The 20,760-nt window shown below is 33.5% G+C and overlaps 1 protein-coding gene and 1 long non-coding RNA gene across 2 annotated transcripts in view; both read right to left on the reverse strand.

Annotated features, from left to right (window-relative positions):
* Nucleotides 1-2,215: 2,215 nt before the first annotated feature.
* LOC143252786 (uncharacterized) lies at nt 2,216-6,831 on the reverse strand. The gene is made up of 3 exons (XR_013029140.1): nt 6,762-6,831; nt 5,900-6,342; nt 2,216-3,345 (listed from the first exon to the last, which is right to left on the reverse strand). It is a non-coding gene; the product is annotated as an uncharacterized LOC143252786 (long non-coding RNA).
* Nucleotides 6,832-8,659: 1,828 nt separating this feature from the next.
* The window catches only part of LOC143252784 (kinesin-like protein KIF26B), a 65,416-nt gene continuing 53,315 nt past the window's right edge, over nt 8,660-20,760 (reverse strand). The window contains exons 7-12 of the mRNA XM_076505473.1: nt 19,380-19,577; nt 17,845-17,997; nt 13,269-13,355; nt 12,399-12,555; nt 11,223-11,385; nt 8,660-9,831 (exon numbers count right to left, since the gene is read on the reverse strand). Coding sequence (XP_076361588.1) covers nt 8,812-9,831; nt 11,223-11,385; nt 12,399-12,555; nt 13,269-13,355; nt 17,845-17,997; nt 19,380-19,577 — 1,778 coding nt within the window. The 3' untranslated portion in view covers nt 8,660-8,811. The remainder of the gene's footprint in view (nt 9,832-11,222; nt 11,386-12,398; nt 12,556-13,268; nt 13,356-17,844; nt 17,998-19,379; nt 19,578-20,760) is intronic.

Consider the following 20,760-nt stretch of genomic DNA (forward strand, 5'->3'; position numbering starts at 1 on the left):
GTTGCCTAACCATTTATATCCTTTACTGTTAATTTTGTCTACTTGGAAACATGTGTAACAATACTTTGCAACTGCTTTTCAGGTAATAAGTTTTTTATATCGAATGTAAAATGGCAAATGAAATGTATAACGCACTGTTAACTGAGAGACTGTGGATGGCCATCATTTTACGAGGTCTTATGTTTCATCTCTTCTTTGTCCAATTACCTGTAACTTCATAGTAACACTGAAACTCTCATCTAATTTATACAAAAACTGGTTCTGGAACAATCCTATTTGTTTCTAGACAATTATGATAAAGTTTAGAATAAAAAACATTTATAAAACAGTAGAAACTTGAGAAAAAGAACAATGAAACAGAGATCGCCTAAACGTTGACTGGTATTCTATACTATTGATTATATAAGATAGCAATATGCTACTGAAGGATCAGTTCCAGCTCACTCTCTATAACAGATTGTAAACGAACATACACTCACAACTAAACAGAATATTAGCATACCGTCAGAAATATAAAATAAGAATAAATGTTATCAGAACCAAAACCAGTTTACCTCCACTAGAGATATATTTACAAGAAACTTTCCTCCAGATTTCTAGGTCTGACCTGTGATTCCAAATTAACGTGGACCAAGTATATAAACGAAATTATAAACAGAGTTTGGCAAAGCGTAAACCATGGAGTTTTTCAGGTACAAATAAAGGAATATCAGCTAAAAACTTATAAAATATTTACACCTATTATATAAAAACTGTCACAAAATACGAATGTCCAGCATGGATTAATGTTATATCTACAGAAGTCAAAATTAACTTACGAAAAATACAAAACCCACTTCTAAAGTTATCATTCAGAGCACCCGCTTCATTATGAACAGTTTTGTTACATAAATACTCTATCTACAAACATTATTTGTTAGACTCTTTCGTAAAAACTGAAATACGTACAGAATAAGCTGTATAAAAACGAGTTTACACACGAAATGTACACCCACCGAGTACATGATGGGAATAGTACTAGATACCTTTCCCAATAAATACCTACTATAAGTGTATGAATAAACCACGTACAGCTAGCTCATTAAAATAAAATATTAGGATTGTATTATTTTTTTGTTTGTACAATACACTTTTAGTAAATTAAATGAGTGAAAGCATACTATTGTCAACAGAGCTGTTTATGGATGTGGAGGATTTTCACACAAACCTGACAAAGTGAAATGATAATAACGTGTGCTAAAAGTGTTACTACATGGACGTGGCTCAAGGATAGGGATCAGAAAGAGTACCCGAAGGTAATTTCGAGTACAAATATGCAGTAATAGATATTAGCATTTTCTCGTATATTAAACAAAAAAGTGAAATAAAAACTAATCTTCTTTATAGGAGTGAGGGAAAAGATCATTGTTGTACCTGACCTGGTTCATATATCATAGACCAAAAGAGTCATATAGATCTTCGCCCTTACAATGATGAGACCTGGGGACAATAGCAGCGAGCATGCTATGACTGCATGTCGTAAATATAGATATTCCTAGCTAAAGCATGTAGTGTAGAAATGTGCAGGCTTTAGCAAACAGAACTAATCAACCAAATAACAGTCAAGGCAGGAAATAGAGGTCTGGTGTGTGCCTAATCCTGTCCGGTCTCTTGACCAAGTAACCACAGAAACACTACGACGTCAAAAGCGCCGAAGGGTAAATCTGCTTTTCACCATATAATGATAGTATTATTACACTTCAAATCTGTGTAACTTCTGTTTAGAAAATTAGATTTAGTGAAGAGTAATAGTAATATAGTTGTTGAAAGCTCAAAATTTCAAGAGTAACGTATGGTACAATACAAAAACATTATAGAAATTTGTTCGGTATTTAGAAGTTTATTTAATATGACTTACACACATTATATACATCATCTGTCTTGGTAAAGTTCATATTATAAGCTTACAATTATCTTTAACTTTTTACATGAAGCTATCTGAGCCTGATATTACAGATTGATACAAACATGTATCAGTAAAGAATACTATTTAAATTAGTTAATAAAATATTGCTTGAAAACTATTATCACTGGAATAAAAGTTTGAAAATAGAATCAAAATTATAAAAAGAAATACTTATCTAAATAATAAAATCCTACAAGTATATCTTTATAAATATTTGGTTATCGAAATTTAGAAAAAACCAAAAGAAAATGAAACTTAGTTGTTGAATAAGAGAATATCTGTTGGTTAAGGTTATGTGAGTGTTTCTAACGTATGATATTAATACACCAGGAAAAGAAGACTAGAAAACCTCGAAAATTATGACGGAATACAAAGCTGTTCCTTCACTCGATATAAATAATAAACGGTGGTCACTGTAGACTCGATAAGGCTATTATTATTTTTGGCCACATACATAGAAAATAAGTTTTTTTAAAGCTTGAGGCAGAAAGAATGATTAGGAATGTATATATATATATAATCAAATAACATTTTCTGTTACATAATACATTTGACGTGATTTTTAATTTTGGTTAACTACCTTATTGAATAATAGCAATTATTATTCGATGAAGAAATGTATCTAAAGAAAAACTGTATTAAAGATTTCCGTCTTAAATAGGACACTACCTTACAACAGTAGCCAATATTAAGTAATCTTTCTATCTATTATCAAAATATTACATTTCAATAACAAAAGTGCGTTATAAATCCAAAGGTAAAAAAATAACTAGATGGCATCGCGTTTAAACAGCTTAAAAACTTAATAATTCTTTGCTTTTGGGTAAAATAGTATTTTTATATTTTATTCAGATTCACATCGTTGTAGGTACAACTGAAAGTTTAAAAAGTATTGAATCGCTTAGTTACGAAAACATCCCTAGCTGTGTGATCGGACGTGGAAGCTAAAAAAAGTAAACAGAATATATTTATATAAGGGGTGAAGTGGGTTTTACGTAGTTTGGATACTTACTTTAAAACACATGTAACACATGATATATTTGTAATGATAATATTTCATGGAATACTAACAAAAATAATGTAAAACACAGCAAATTATAGTATCTAATAAAACCTTTAACTTACCATACTACATTACATAGCATACATAAATATACATTTACCTTTGTATATTTATCATCTAATGATACTTAAAATAGGTATTAAACAATTGAAAATATTCATCAAATTTCATCTGCAGAGAAGGAGTTATCTTTCACACTAAAGTCCCTTAGATTTCAGTCGATTGTTAATCTATAGTGAAAGAACTGTTTTAAGTTGATTTATTTTCACGATTTCTACCCCCTTGGGTGATTCCAGTCCTAACTACCATTGCCGTCTAGAGTATTTCACCAGTGAATCTGTAATTAAGAATTCAGAAAAAAACTTACTTTAATTACACTTTTACACACTGGGAACATTTTTTAGAAGGTATCTTAATTCGAACATACATTTTCTTATGTGCAATGGCCAGTTTCTAAAAGTAAAAATAATCTTTGAAAATTACGATAAACAGCTATGCTAAATTATATACAAAATAAATATTTCGTAAAAATTGCACATTACAGAGTATCCATTTATAGTTCCCTAATCATAGTTGATTGTCAACTATACGTTTCATTATCCAATTCTTTTTCGTTATAGTAAGTTAGGGGGCACTTCCTACCGTACATTTTACGTAATCAAAAGGAGGTTATTCTACTTTTTAATCCCTCCCGAGATAAAACAATAAGTTAGCAATCTGAAGGATTTTCTTGAATACACTACTGGGGCTTTTCGAAAGGAAATGGAACTTCTAACATTTGTGTAACTCTATACATCTGATTGGGGAATTGATATCCAACAAATACATTGAAACTACAATTATTGAAGTGTTATTGAACTGCTTCTATAATTGTGATTACATCATCAGACAGCAAAGTTAAACTGTTTAAGAAATTTTGCTCAAAATACTGACACATGTAGATGCGTACTGGAAAAAGTATTTTGTTTGTTTTGGAATTTCGCACAAAGCTACTCGAGGGCTATCTGTGCTAGCCGTCCCTAATTTTGCAGTGTAAGACTAGAGGGAAGGCAGCTAGTCATCACCATCCACCGCCAACTCTTGGGCTACTCTTTTACCAACGAATAGTGGGATTGACCGTCACATTATAACGCCCCCACGGCTGAAAAGGCGAGCATGTTTGGCGCGATCGGGATGCGAACCCGCGACCCTCAGATTACTAGTCGCACGCCTTAACACGCTTGGCCATGCCGGGCCTGGAAAAAGTAGAACTCGTATATTTACACTAATCAAATGAAGTAACGTGATAGATATAAACGTTCTGAAATTAAGAATGCTCTTGTATTATAGATATTTAAGATTTTTATGAAGTTAAATTAGATTCAGTAAGATTTTAGAAACATTATAAGAATTACTTTTAGAGCGTTTTATCACCTGTTTGGCATAAGATGACCACAAAGCTGCACCGTTAATTGTTATGCAACACGTAGTTTATCAGATAGTTGTCATTATTATCTCTTCAGCAAGTAGTTTATTCGGTATTTGTGTTGTTGCTTATTCAGTAAGTAATTTATCAGATATGTAACAGATTTAATAATAATAATGTATATATACATATATATATTTAATATTTATGTTTGTTTTAGTTAAATACATATTTATAAATGCCTATTCAATAAATTTGTAGCAAATTATAGAGTGTAAGAATCAACAACATATGTTTTACGAAAGTACTAGCGTATCTTCAAATATTCTTGCTAAATTAGCTTTCGAGAACTTCGCCTAAAAGTTTATAAACCAATGCACCAAGAGACAGATGTATAGTGTTGGTGTGTTACAGTTATAATACTATAAATCTCGGAAACTGTAATTGTGATTAACCCTTATTAATCGAGAAACTACATATATTTTACAAGGAATGTTTATGGGTTAATTTTATAAACCGTTTAACTTCAGAGAATTAAATTCGGACGTTAGTATTTCTACGAGGACATTAGATGTCATCGTCGGTGAAAAATCAGCTTGTAAACGGCGTGAGACTAGCCAAGAATAGAGATAGCTAGCTACCCTTTAAATGAAATGTACCGATATCGACTCGAAACTAATTCGCTCATCGTGAACCGTCAAACAATATTCAGCTCCAGACCAGGTAGAAGACTCAATATTGTTGTAAGTTTGTAAATCATTATTTATAACAGCCATTATTATAAATTTTATTATTGCTTATATATTAAAATATATTTGTGTTAAGAAAGAAAACTGCGTGTATCAATTTTTTTGATACACTTCACAAAATTGATACATTTCTACATTTAACTGACTTATAAATTCTATTACAATTTAACTTTATTCCAGGCTATTTGAAATCGTAATACATAACATAATAAATCAGAGACGCAGCTGAATAAAATTATAGTAGGTAACATATCTGTTGTTATTAGCTATTCAGTAAATGGCTTATCAGATATTTGTTCTTATTACCCATTTAACGAATAGTTTAACAGATATTTGTCCTTATCAAACTTAGAATTTAACAATATTTACAAATTATATACTTGAGTTATATTTTCTTAGTGCCAAAGCAACTTTTCATTCATCAAATCCCCCTGTTTAGTTGCTTATAAATTTAGAAATGTTGGACTAAAGAAAAGGCATTTAGTAAACACTAACCCCACGTATCTTAAACGAAGCTTATCTGACTGAGTAGTGGGTTTGGTGGTCATTCTTATAGCGCCCCTATGACCCTACAATGCGAGACACTTTTAGCGACGACGACAGAGCACAAACCACGGAATTCAATTTTACAATTTGCTTATAATAACCACTTAAACAAGCGCGGTATTGTTTATAAAAAGACCTCGTAAAATGAGGAACAGTAAATTATTTTAGAAAACAACTATTCATAAACTTACAGCGGAACTCGTTTCGTCTTCTTCAACTTTCACATCTTTACTAGCATTACAAATATTCTTCTCAATGCACTAAGAATTTGCGCTTTCCTGACGGTATTTCCTCTGGTTGTTGATGGACAGTGATTTTTTTTTTAAATATGTTTATTATTTTGTTTAGGCACAAGGATAGGATGGATCAGCTGTGCATTCTAAGCAATTGGTAGTTAGTTATACGTAGGACAAATCAGAGGTAATCTTTCGGAAGCTAACACCACAACACAGAAGCCCTGTGCAACACACATTTTCATCAGAAATCTGTAAGTTGCTGTTGTGCCATTCATTGTTCTTGGGATGTTTTGACATCAAGGGTTCTTTGGTCATCACAAGAGGGGAATCGTGACGTGTGGGACTTGTTTTGGTCGTAAGAGGGTGAAAAGTGGAAGGCTTGGTATGATGTTCAACACCTATGAAAAGACAAATATATTGGCTTAACTTATATATGTATATTATTTACTTGAATTTTCTTACCTTATTAGTATATCATTAAGGAATTCTAGATTTTATGAACAAGATATTTGGGAAAATTTTTCAAATCCTCAAAATTTTTATAACATTCTACTATTTATTTGATAGATCTTTACGAGAAGAGTTCAAGCAACTATACGTAAACAGCATACTTCAATGCAACAAAGGTTAATGCATGGAACAGACGAGGGCTGTGAGTAACACAGACAAGGTAGCAAACTTCTCTATAATTCATATGATTCACTTTTACGTTCGAGGCCTTCTGTAGATTTTGTTAAGCCTAACACATATACCTTTACAAAATTGACTAAATCGAACGAGAAGGTTAACTCGCTTTTTTTATTATTATCTAACTCACCCGTTCCCTTACGTCGAACCCCTTTTTTATTCCGATGCTCCCCAGCATCACATTCGTTTCCTGATTCCTGACTAGACGATGCAGGCGTTTCTTCACTGTCCCGCATCATACTCTCGTACCCACTGCTTGTACCAGAAAGCTGATGCAGTTTAATAGGCAGTAGCTTTGACCCTTCTCTGGGTTCACCACTAACAATACTGCTGTCACTTCCACGCCCACTACTAGACTTTGTGGAACGGGCCTGAGTGACCTTAGCATAGGGCGAAATCAAAGGTGAGTCTGTTGGACAGTTGCAAGGAGTACTGTCGGAACCACATTGAATGTCACCAGATATTGTCTGAGTTGTATTATCGTCACAAAACGACATGGACGCTACACCTTCTCGAGCTAGATATGACATAAAAGGTGATTTTATACGTTTATCTAGTTTCTGAAAACGTTTGCTATTATTAGTCGGTTTTGCTTTATTAAAAGTATCATACTTTTGTTATTCACCTCGAGTGTTTCTGTTGAACAGTGTTGTGACCTAGAGTAATCCTGGGTAGTCGGGTCTCGTTCTTTGACACCGCTGCCACCACAATCTTGGAATGTTTTCTCCTTTGAAAAGTTTTGATGTTTGTAGTTTTGTAAAGCGCCAATATTCGTAACATCTAACGGTTTGACTTCTAATCTTACTTCATTTTCATTTTTTGGGAAGCACATTTGTAGGTTGTACACACTTGAATCAACGCTTTGAGTATTGGCACTTACGATTTCGCATGAGGTTGTTCTGGTTTCAGCATTCGGATTTGTAAGTCTTGCATTAAATATTGAATGCTTATCACTCTGTGCGTTATGAATGTCCAAGTTTCTATGCTGTTTTGTCAACGTTTCGCAAGGTTTGGAACATAGTAATTTTTCTCCAGTCTCTTGAAAAGCTACTATTTTCTTATTTACTTCATGAGAAAACATACGAAGAGGACATTGAGTTTCAAAATCTTTCAGCTGTTGAAGTTCTAACTCTTCAAGTCCACCAATGGAAGAAGATTTTTCTTTTGCTTGGTGGACTATTGGTGAAACGGCCAAAATCGGCTTAGGTTCACGAAAAGGTTTACTCAAGAACGCTATACTTTTCTGTCCAAATTGTAATTGCAGTTTTTGATGTCCACTGGCTCGCTTAGTGTGCTTGAAACTTCAGGATCTGTGGTAATCTTGTCACTGTATATTAACTTGAAATCGTTACCAGGGAGCGATGTGGTCTCTAGGTACTCACCATCATTCTGCTGTTTCATTTTTAAATTCCGATCTCCAAAAGCGTCCCAGCAAAGAGAATAACGTGAATCTGAAACCGTTTCTCTTGTCAGATGCTCTTTCTCACTAAGGCGTGGAAGCTGTATATACGCACGATTCACATTTCTCAGCATTGACTGAAACCCATTGATACTTTTGCTTGCAGCAAACCCCTGACCACAAATGTTTAGACCTTCTGCTTGTGAACCCATTATTGATGATTCTAGGGTTAAATTACCCTTTCCCAGAACTTTGGGTAGACGATAGGTAAGAACTCCACATTTAGTTTTCAAATTTGTTTTTTCGTATTTGGAGGAATTGTTATGTAACATAGCAATAATGATATCTTCTTCATTGACTTGGAGACAAGAGTCTTGCATTTGCACTGGTTCACCTTCCTCTTCTGGTTCAAACAGCTCCATGTCTTGTTCACTATTAGTACTGACTTCAGTGCTATGTCGATTTCTTTTATCGTCTTTCTCATTACACTCTTCAACATCAGTAAGGTAAAACGATCGATTACAGTCATCAAGATATGCGTAGGCTACATTGTGTCTCTGGTCTTCCATACTTGGTGTACTTTCTTGGTGCCATGTTTCTGGTGTATCCTGTTCATTGAACATCAGAAACATCTCGTTGTGGTAAAGACTATTACCTTGGAGTTTTTTCTGGCATTGAACAGAAATATGTTCGTCTTGATGAAACTGAGGAACCGTTTTCTTCAGTTCACAGATGTTCTGTTTCTTCTCTGGATTCGAATCGTCCATCTTTTTAATTATTTCTAAAGAGCTTCCTTCCATCTGTTGCAAAGTCTCTGTATGTGAAACATTATTTTCAATGGTGGTAAGTCTATCCACACTTCTTCTTTCAAATCTTTTATATTTTGTTGAACATGTTGAGAGTGCTCTTCCACCCATTTCGAAATAAACTGCTTTTTATGTTCATCCATGTGGCCATGAAACTCGAAGCCAGGTCCATCAACCCATTGTTCTTTCTGAAGACTTTTAAGTGACAGATTTTCAAACTTTGATTTACAAAACCTGGGACCATCAATCCAGAGTTCATCACTTTGAACTCTTGATTCTCGAGTACTATGTGTTTTAGCACCGTTATTATGGTTACTCAGGGTAGAAAGTTTTCCTTCATTCTGTTTTATGTATTGAGGTTTGTGTTTGAACGGATATTTCTTAGAAGCTTGAGGGTCTGTTGATTGATAAGGCAGTCCACCCTGTTCTGGTAAAGCTATTGTGTGATCACTAGTGGATGATGAATTAGCTACCTGCAACCTTTCATTCAATCGTTTTTCTGTTTGATGGTGTTGAATTTTTGTTTTTACTGAAAAAACATTAGGCTCAACTGTGTTTATTATCGTTCTATCAGAAACTCGCACGTTTGCGTTTTTTTCACCTGCACTGTAATTTCTCACCGCGTTCCTTGATGACGTATTAGTCACCGAAGCGAAGGCACTTTTCGCATTTTTAGAATTGAATGAATACTGACATTTTGCACTATTCACACTTTCTTGTATCCCTATAGCACTTTGACTATTATGATTTTGTATAGACTTCTTTGTAGTCCGTGGTGACAGGGAAACATTGCGCTTAACGTGACAACTGCTTACAGACACTCCCTGTTCTCCGACAAAAATCACTGTGTCGCAAGACTGTTCACTGCTGGAGGTATTATCAGGGTCGCTGCTGCCACACTTGTCGTTGTCTTCGCTAATTGCATGAATTTTTAGAAAAGGACGACACACCTTTCGATCATCACTGGAATTTTCGCTGGAGTTCGCCCCTGGAAACTGAAAAAAGGTTAGCTTAATAAGATTATATCATTAACAAGTGCCCCTGGAAATTGAAAAACAAAAAGTCAGCCTGATAAAATATATGATTAATAGTTGTTCCAGGAAGCTAAAAATAGTTAACCTGATAAGCTTATATGACTAATAGTCGCCCCTGGAAAGTAAAAAAAAAAAAATTGCTTGATAAGATTATATGACTAATACACGATACAATATTTTAACGGTAAGATTTTACATTTTATATTGCCGAACAAAACTGGAAAAAACTTGATAGATGACTGTAATTGTCGTTTTATGTTCCTATTGCTAGTTCGCTATTCATTGAAACAATTTATTTTCACAATGTAATTCATGATTTTCATTTCGTTTACCTTAGAAAAGTTACAGAAACAAAACATTTGATAACTATTTCTTAGGCCCAGAATAGCCAGGTGGTTGAGGGACTTGACTCATAATCTAAGGGTCGCGAGTTCGAATCCTCGTCAAAACAAACATGCTCGCTCTTTCATCTGTAAGGGCGTTATAATGTGACGGTCAATCCTATTATTCGTTGGTAGAAGAGTAGCCCAAAAGTTGGCGGTGGGTGGTGATGACTAACTGCCTTCCCTCTTGTCTTACACTGCTAAATTATGGACGACTAGCGCAGAAAGTCCTCATGTAGCTTTGCGCGAAATTAAAACCAAACTATTTCTTACACAAGTTGGAACACACTTCGCTTTAGAGTGTTATTCAGAAAATTTTCTAGAGTATATAGACAAACAACAGCTCAGTTTACTTTGATAAGTTATATGACAAAATAGTATATATCGTGATTTCTTTTGTAGAACGTTTTACATTGTATTTTAAAACCTTTTATAATTTTAAACGAAAATCTTTAAGCAATTTAAATATCTTCAGATATTTTACAGAAATATTAAATTAAAAATATCTATTCAATCAATATCACATTTTTATTATTCCTAATTAACCGCTCATTCCAGATATCAGAAACACCTGAAAGTTGTATAATGCACACGTACTTGTTACCTTCATCAGATACTATTAAGCAACTAATTAGAATGCTATATTATTATACATATAAAAAAGTCGTATCTTTAAACGGTAAGAAAATGAACAAAAGAAGAAATCATATTATAATTACGAGCATTAAGATAATGCTGTCAGTATTTTATAGACTATATGGATTTTATTCTAAGATTCATATATCTGTATTGAAACAAATGCAACGTTAATTTTTGGATTTATATAAACACATGTAACTTAATTTATGTAAGGCTGTAAACCGTATTTTTATATTGCAAGAGTTAAAAATCAAACACATCTTTTGTTTTCCTTCTATAAAAGTATAGAGTATTCGTCAACCCCTTCTTGCATACAATGCTTTTACTCACTTTAAATTTTTTTCTCCGCAGGCGGTGAATCCTCGTTGCTAGTTGAATCGTGGCTAGGGTTTCGGAATAATGTTCAGGGGCAGACGAAACGTGAGCTATCATGGCTGCTCTAGATGTTAATCTTCCAAGAGCTTCCCGAAGAAGCTGAGTAAGCTTGCTGTCTCTATTGAACAAAAACACTATCGTTTTTACACTGTGTTCTCAGTTGTGATGGAAACGAGACCTGTTATTATTAGCGTCTTCTGAACACACGGACATTAGAAACAGAAAGCTAATATTAATCAGTTATTATTATTATGACCTACTTGAACATAAAATTACTAAGTACATAAACTAATTATTAACAGTATTTTCTGAACTTGAGAGCACTCTACGTATACAAACTAGCAAAATTAGTACCTTCTGAACACAAAACACGTTACTTGTACGTGAATAGTTATTTTTAGCATTTTTGAACACAAGAACATCCCACACACACATACACGCCATGCATTTATTATAAATACCTTCTAATCATAGGAAAGATAATAATGTAATTAAGACTAAAATACTTTAAAATAAAATACGCAATACTGATAACGTCATGGTAAAACAGTTCAACCCAGATATAACACGTTTAGTGCTTGGACTCTACGAAATAAGCTTTAAGTTACAATCATCAGAAAGGTTTGATAAAACTGTGTGATCGATGTTTAGTTTTAAACAAGTCATTCAAATATTTCTCTTACTGATGTAAGTTGACAATTACTTATATTTTACTAGGTATGATAACATTTGAAAGGTCACGTGCAAGTTAATGTGAAAACAGTTTGTTTTTTTATACGTGCCTTACTGTCAAACATGAAATTATCGTATCTGAAATGTCATACAATAACGTTGTACACAATTCTGGTGCATAATAAAAAGACAAAAAACAGAAATTCCTTTTGAATTAGTATAATTAAAAACACTTCTATATATATTAAGAATTTTAAGACTTGCAGAAATGTTCGTATCAAAGTTTATATCTTATTTCAACCTTCCCCCGTTATCAAACACTAGATATTTGTATAATGTTGACGATATATAGTTTCGACTGGAGTAACGTTAAATGATGAAAGAAAGCTCGATTAGCTCTGTTTAACATGTTTTAGTGACAAAATTAAAGTTTGAAACCTTCAAAAGCATTTTTCTTACTTGTAAGGTACATGCTTCTGTCCATTAAGTAGTGCAATTATAACGTTTCCTAAAGCTGACAGGGAGAGGTTATGTCCTGCAGCTCCATCTCGTGGCTTGACTACTTTTTCACAGGAACCTAGATCAATCAGGTTTAGACGACTCCGACCTCCAGCTACTATAAAAGCGATTGATATATATGAAATATGATGAATAGTTTTAACAACGAAGTGTATTACAATATATATATTGTATTATATGCAAGTGTAAACATAAAAAAATATATTTTACAAAACAAATTTGCAATAGTTTTAAAAAGTAAAGGCTGTTGGCATTAATCGCTCTTTATTATATATTCTGAACAATGACACTTTATTAACACTAGGTTCTAGCACCTAATTTAAATCAACCGTAAATAACAATCACAGCAACATCGATTTTCTTACGATGACTCACAACAGTCACATAGCTAGACGTAACTGCTGTCTATGAGGGAGTATATTGTCAATTTTGTCGTTTTTTGTCTACTTTATTAATGCTTTAATTTTTTATATCGACGGGGTGGAGTTCAGTTGGACAAATGTCCCTTTGTCGATCAGTAAATCATAAACATCAAGCATCTAGCTAGTTACAGAAGTCTTAGGTTCTACTTCTTTAAATCCGCTTAGAAAAATAATAAAGATAAAAAATCCCTTTACGTATCAAGGTTCTTTTTAATAAAATTTGCATATGTTATACATTAATTCTCATTTTATACTATCAACAAACCACAAACATAGTCACAATGAATTCACACCATTTTCTCATAGCAACACACATATAACTGTTTTATCTCGCTTGGTACGTCACAGACCATAAATCAGAAAGCTAATGTAATCTGTAACTTCTTACCTCCACTCCTGTTTCCTTTTTCAAAACGATATTGATAAACGTGAAGCGTAAATAAAAAATGTGAATTACGATTCTCTTCTTCCATTTCTGAAACAAAAAACACACAAAAGAAATATTTGAAGTCTGGTTATAATAGATAACAAACTTACCTAACTTTGGTGCCTTTTTTTCATCTAATATAGAACATGAAGTGAGAGCTAGATAAGTCTGAATGTAACATAAATATGTTATACGAAGGGTAATTTACGGAACAAAAACATTATATGTAATCACAAAAACATATTGTGAAGAAAGGGTTGCTGATAAGAAAAGAGGACTTCCAATCAATTTTTTGCGCGTGAAATGATGAAAGTCATCTGTGTTTGTTTGTTTTTTTCAATTTTACACAAGTAATAAATAAAAGAGTTTTCATAAACTACATAAAATGTATTAAGGCAGCTTTGACAGGATAGAGATTTCAACAAAAGTCTCGCTTAACAACCCGAACAATGAGCACTATTATTTTCAAAGCTAGAAAGAAATCAATTGAGTTAACGAAGCATGCTTGAGGTTTAAAATTAAGTAACTATGGCCACACATACTCACAATTAATTAATTAATTGTTATTTGTCTTGCAAAATTCTGTACCTGTCAATTTCTGATTCTTGATAATTTGCACAACACTTAACACGTTACCGTGAAATTTCTCATTTTGGAAATTCACGAGAAAGCTTTTCAGGCGGAAAATGCTGTTTCCTCTCAGCATAACCCATAACTAACTCTAATACTAAAACTGATTACCAACACTGAATTAATGTCTTTTTAATGATAGATATATTTAAGAGATACAACAATAAAGATTATTTCATCAACAGTTAACAATTAGTTACAGTTTAAACTTTAGACGTTTTAGAAATTGCTAAGCCTGAAACTTGTGAAAAAAACATGTTATTAACTGCAGATGTTTTATTTTATGGATTCCTTTTGATTTGCCCTTTAAGAATTTAAAATCAGAAGTATGTAAAAACAGCATTACTCGTATTTTTTGTCTCCCTCAGTTTAATACCTAAGAAGCCTTTTGGTCAATATAGTGGAAATCGTCTGTTGGTTTGTACGAAGGGAAACTTGCGAAGTAATTTGTGGGCGACAAAACATAGATATGAAGCTATTTTTACACGCCTCTGATTTTGAATCCACTATGAACAAATCAAGGGGAATGTCTGAAAAAGTCTGAAATTAACATTTAGAATGTCTTCTAAATTTTAAAATAGCAGTTTCATTGTCTGTTTTACTTTTTAAACGAACTTAATGTGAACTTAAAGCGCATTTGACAAGTTCGTATTCACATACGAAGAATATTAAATTCTTAAAATATTTTAACAATTTTTCAAAATAATCACGTTAAAAGTTTGGGTTCTGTTCATATACTACACCCAGGAATGAAGCGCTTGCACTAAGTAAAAAATAACAACAACATACATCGTAAACTGAAATTAAAAATACGTGGCATTATGCTGAAACAATTTATACATGCTAAATATTTTACGAGTCCTTGAAATAACTAAAGTATGTAAGTTATTCTGTGAACAATTGTGTTTATACATTTCTGTAACTTTCGAGTAGCGAACGCCTACCTGAATTTCAGTTCTAAGGTGAGTAATTTAGAATTTCTTTAACTATAATGTGTTCAACTGATGTTTTATTTTTCATGTTTAGTATACACAGCCTACCAGTAAACATAGAGAACCACCCAAGAACGCATATAAACTGCGTGTGTAAATAGTTCCTGATCATATACAGAGGGATATATCTCGATACAGAATAATGAATATAAACAACCGTGTCATGAGCAAAAAAATCCTCGAAATTAACAGTATTTACTTGATGTTACATGGGAGGGTGATGAGAAATCGTTAGTCACAGTGAGTAGTCATGATATAGTGACAGCCACAATTAACAAAACTAGCTCTTCGTCTTGTGAAGAAAAGTGTAAAGAATGAATGCAGCTGATGGTGTTAAAAGGATAGTAGTTTATACTAAGTTCATAACACATTCAATCCTTGAACACAGCTGATGATGTTAAACTGATAGTACTTTCTATCACGTTCATATGACACTCAATCTTTGAACGCAGCTGATGGTGTTAAATGGGTAGTGGTTTCTATCACGTTCACATGACACTCAATCTTTGAACGCAGCTGATGGTGTTAAATGGATAGTAGTTCCTATCGTTCATATCGCACTCAGTCCTTGAACGCATCTGGTGGTGTTAAATGGGTAGTAGTTTCTATCACGTTTATATCACACTCAATCCTTGAACGCAGCTGATGGTGTTAAATGGATAGCAGTTTTTACTACGTTCATATCACACTCAATACTTGAACGCAGCTGATGGTGTTAAATGGATAGCAGTTTATACTACGTTCATATCACACTCAATCCTTGAACGCAGCTGATGGTGTTAAATTGATAGTAGTTTCTATCACGTTCATATCACACTCAATCCTTGAACGCAGCTGATGGTGTTAAATGAATAGTAGTTCCTATCGTTCATATCGCACTCAGTCCTTGAACGCATCTGGTGGTGTTAAATGGGTAGTAGTTTCTATCACGTTTATATGACACTCAATCTTTGAACGCAGCTGATGGTGTTAAATAGATAGTAGTTCCTATCGTTCATATCGCACTCAGTCCTTGAAGGCATCTGGTGGTGTTAAATGGGTAGTAGTTTCTATCATGTTTATATCACACTCAATCCTTGAACGCAGCTGATGGTGTTAAATGGATAGCAGTTTATACTACGTTCATATCACATCCAATCCTTGAACACAGCTGATGGTGTTAAATTGATAGTAGTTTCTATCACGTGCATATCACACTCAATCCTTGAACGCAGCTGATGGTGTTAAATGGATAGCAATTTCTACTACGTTCATATCACACTCAATCCTTGAACGCACCTGATGGTGTTAATTGGATTGTGTTTCTATCGTTCATATCGCACTCAGTCCTTGAGCAAGACTTACCTGTTTACATCAATGACCCAGTGATGATTACATGAGACAAAACTGGGCTCCAGCCCGTTCAACCTGAATCATATACGATAATTTACAGGTCACTTTATTACCACTTTATTGCTAGGAGTGTGTATAATTGCACACCCTATGACCAGGTTTCAAATTTTTGTGAACAAGATGTGTAATCATGCTTTTGCCTTATATATTGAACAGAACACATTTGCTGAATAGTAACGATGGTGTTGTATCCATTTTTTGATGTTTATTTTATAAAATGGCGTTTTTTCTTAACTGGTTGCTTATGTGATCAAGTTTTGTTCGTAATGGTGTTAAAATATAACAACAGCAATAACAAAAAAACACACTCTATAACCACTTTAACTACTAAACTTTGTTTATATGTATATATGGATAAATTTTACTGACAAGAGTATAAGGATGAGTAACGGTCCTAAGAATTAAAAAAAAATAAGCTTTGCTCGCAGAATTAAAAGTTTGATGATTTATTTTAGGGTTATAATAATGAACTTTACTCCTAGAGCTATAAATGTGAACTTTGTTTCTAGGGTTATAATAATGAACTTTACTCCTAGAGCTATAAATGTGAACTTTGTTTCTAGGGTTATAATAATGAACATTCACATCAAGTGAATTACTCCTGCAGTGTTATAAGCTCGAACTTTGCCTCTAGGATTATTAATGAAACATTGCCTTTAGCATTAATAAAGATAAAATTTATAATAACGTCTATAAATGTGAACTGTGTTTATAGAGTTATTCTATGTTAGTTCACATTATGTGTATTTGTTTGCCTGCTCGCATACTCCTCCGCAGTTTTAGTGTTAGCAGAACCAAATTTATCAGGCGAACTCGAGGGTGTGGGGTGAAGTTGTCCTTATTTATATGATGTAGATCCCCTACCAAGGATGGACAAAATTATGTAAAAGACCAACCAGCTATGATGAGAGCTAGAAGTACGTTTGAAGTTTACTGAATTGGAATATATCATTAGATTTGTGTTCCTTCTTATCTTTGAGTTCCTTCTTATCTTTGAGTTCCAGGGTTTTCATTTTTTTAATGTTTTTAACTCTCCCCCTCCGTCAAAAATTAGCCAGATCAAATGCGATGCTTGTGCTCTGGTACCAAGGAGAAGTGTTCTCGCAGGAATGTTTTCAGACACACCCTCTGCTTCTCAGTTAGTTGTAGATGTGATAAGGCATAATGAAGGAGCTTGACCAGTATGTTGTGACTTCTGTGAAATATGATGATACCGTTGAACCCTGTAATAGTATTAGGAGCAGTCATTGTGTTTAACGTTGTAAGTTTGAGTCTAGCCCCACAGGTTATCAGTGTGAAGTTTTTTTTTACGAATTGTTTTGGTATAAAGTAAAACATTTTGCGGTTTTTGTTGCACATAAATGATAGTATTTACTCTTAGATGTGTAAAGGTTTTTATTTTGTTATGGCTATAAAAGTAACTAGAATTAAGATAACAAGTTTTAGTTGTATAATACGATTATACTTAGGGAAGGCAATGTTAAGAAATTTAATAAGGCAGAAAATAACTGTAAGACATTTACCCAACTTGGATCGGGCAGCCAGCGCCGCATCAAGAAGAAAAGCAGCTTTTTCCGCTGTAGGGGCACGGATCTCGCTCTGGTTTGACAAATATGTTCCGTAGATGGGGTCATCCTGCAGTAGCAGGCCAGGAGAAGAACCGGCTACTTCAGTGCCTAAGTAACAGGAACGACTTGTATACAAAAACTACCAACAAATTGTTTTCTCTAGAGTATTTGGTCAATTAACCCTGAAGTATGTTACTTTTCTCTTTCTTGAAATGTTATACACTTCTGTAATATATATGTTCTAACCAGGAAAATTATTATAAGTACCTGACACAATCAAAGATGAGAGAGGTAAACGAAAGAGTAATGAATGAGCAATGACTGTAGAACATTTACCGAGTATTTGTTTTAAAAATAAACAACAGAAACTATGCTATAAGGGTAAAATTACTAAGTTGAAACGTCGGTACAGAAAGGTTGGGGTGTTTAAGTTAGATATAGATATAGAATGTGTAGCGTATTTAACTTAAGTAGCGGTATATAAGCATTACAGTATATAACTGTGGTTTTCGTATAAAAACGCTGGGGTAATCTAACTTTGGTTACATTCGGCGTTGCTCAAGAATTGTGCAACAAATTGAGTTAGCGTTCACTGTTTTCCCGACTAATAATTCTTCGAGATCATATCTTTGAGTTATATGTATATCCTTTCAATAAATAAAATGTATGCTTCCTTTTATTGTGCACAAAATATTTTATTGTACATGTTGCTAGAGGAGTTTTGAAAAATTATTTTTTTTTTTTTTTTTCAAATACACAGCTGGATGATATAGAACATTTCCTCTAGTTTCACAACTGATGGAGAGAAATTCAAACATTATTTTATGATCATCGTCAGTTCGTACACGGAGTGCATTTCAAACAAGTTAGGTCAGTGATGTCTGGATGTCCATCAAATAGGGTCATTAGTTTTCTTTAAGGTTTGATAATTTTTCGCAAAGGGTTATCTGCGCAATGCTATCCCTTAATTTTGAACTGATAGTGTAAAGAGAAAACACCTAGCCAACGTCACTCACCACTAATTCTTAGGGTACTCTTGTGTAACCAAACAGATTTAACCGTCACTTTTACAACACATCCACTGTTTCAAAAGTGTGGAGTGCTTTTTTTGTGACAGCATGCCCCAGTCCCTGGATTCACAACTCAGGTATATCAGCCATCAGACTGCGCTCGGCTACGAATATCAGAATTACTGAGCGATACAACTAACAAGAATTTCGTTCGTTGGTAGTTAAGGCCAAAGCTGCACAAAGGGCTGTCAATGGTATGTTTGCAGACTTACAATGCTAGAAACCTGGTTTGAAACTATAAGTAAAAATATCCCGAACATTTTAGAAGGTATATGTTACTAATAGTTTCAACTGATTAAAACTTTTACTTCTAAAAACAATTTGTCACAAGGTAAAATGAAGCACAAAATGTTGATTATCAAAGTAAGAAAGATGTCTTCCAGAGGTGTAATAACCAAGTTTATTTTTAACCATACTTACCGATGGCAAAAACACTGAGAAGGTCTTTGATTGTTTCGTTCCTTCCTGTTACCCCAACAGCGGAAGCTCTGACGGAAAACCTTGCCCCTGTCTTTTCTCTTTGTTCTGAGATTAGTTTAAAAAGCCAAGCAATGGCACAAGGGGTAGCTCCTAGCTCTTCAATCGACGAACTCTCTCCAATCATGGTATAGGTTTTACCTATTTGGAGTAATTTGTAATGTTGCAGTGAAGTATTGATAATGTTAAAACAGATGTGTATTGCTGGGTAAGTTTATATTTGTAATATCTGTTCTATAACAAGTTAATGGCACGATATCTTGCAACATTGCAATAATATGCATTTTGTCTGTGGAAATGACATACAACTGCTGGATTACTACATTTTAAACTATTGTATGTTACATCCTAATAACATCAGGTAACAAAAAGTCACAAGGGTTGGAATTATATGATGTTAGTAACCAGGATGAACTACATCCATAGAAGTCAGGGAACCTGTTTAGGAAAGACGTGCTACAACACAAAATTTCGTGAAAGAAATTCACCATATTTTTTACTAACGAACCTTTCAGGTGTGCAAAGCAACATTTTCAGGTTTCTTATCGTTCACGAACCTTACGTCAAGGTTAATGTAAATACAAAATGTAGAATGCGTAAAAAACATGATGTTAGTTAAAAGTCCGTTTTATAAATACACTTTCATTTCAAAATGTAAAATTATATCATAGTACATGTAATATTAACTCTTAGCATATGATTCGTTTCGGGTCACTCAATCTGAGTTCCGATACTGAGTGAAACGATTCATCTGCTATCGCGTTTAATACAGTTGAAATGCTATGCTACACTTCTTGTTTAAAACACGTATTGTACTAGTGACGAAGGAAGTGATTCAAATTATCAGTCTTTCTGTTTTGTAATACCACACATCTTATTAAGATATCATAGTTTCGCAGTGTATGCATTATATATTAAACTATAATGTCGTCATTTTAACTTGAGTACATTCTTATTAGGAGTGTGGCAGTACAGCGATACGGTACAAGTATCGTATTGTGAAAAGCCGTGATACGTTTGTATTAATACATCGTCCGATACGATTTATTTATGTTCACGACATGTGACAAGCTTTTAGTGAATATTATAACATTTTATACACATAGAATAAGAATTTATATTAAAATACTTTTGTTAAAATTAATGTTTTAGTAGTCACCACCCTGATTTAAAGGGATTTTCATGTTAAGGTTAAAATATTTTTCTCCAACGAAAAATTAACAAATTTCTTTCATGTAATCTCTAAAACCACTGAATTATCAACCTTTGTTATATATATTCATAACTTATCTGTTATATTCCCTACCTTAATTTTATATGAAGT

This window comes from Tachypleus tridentatus, chromosome 1 (genome assembly GCF_004210375.1).
Source record: "Tachypleus tridentatus isolate NWPU-2018 chromosome 1, ASM421037v1, whole genome shotgun sequence".
Classification (NCBI taxonomy): Eukaryota; Metazoa; Arthropoda; class Merostomata; order Xiphosura; family Limulidae; genus Tachypleus; species Tachypleus tridentatus.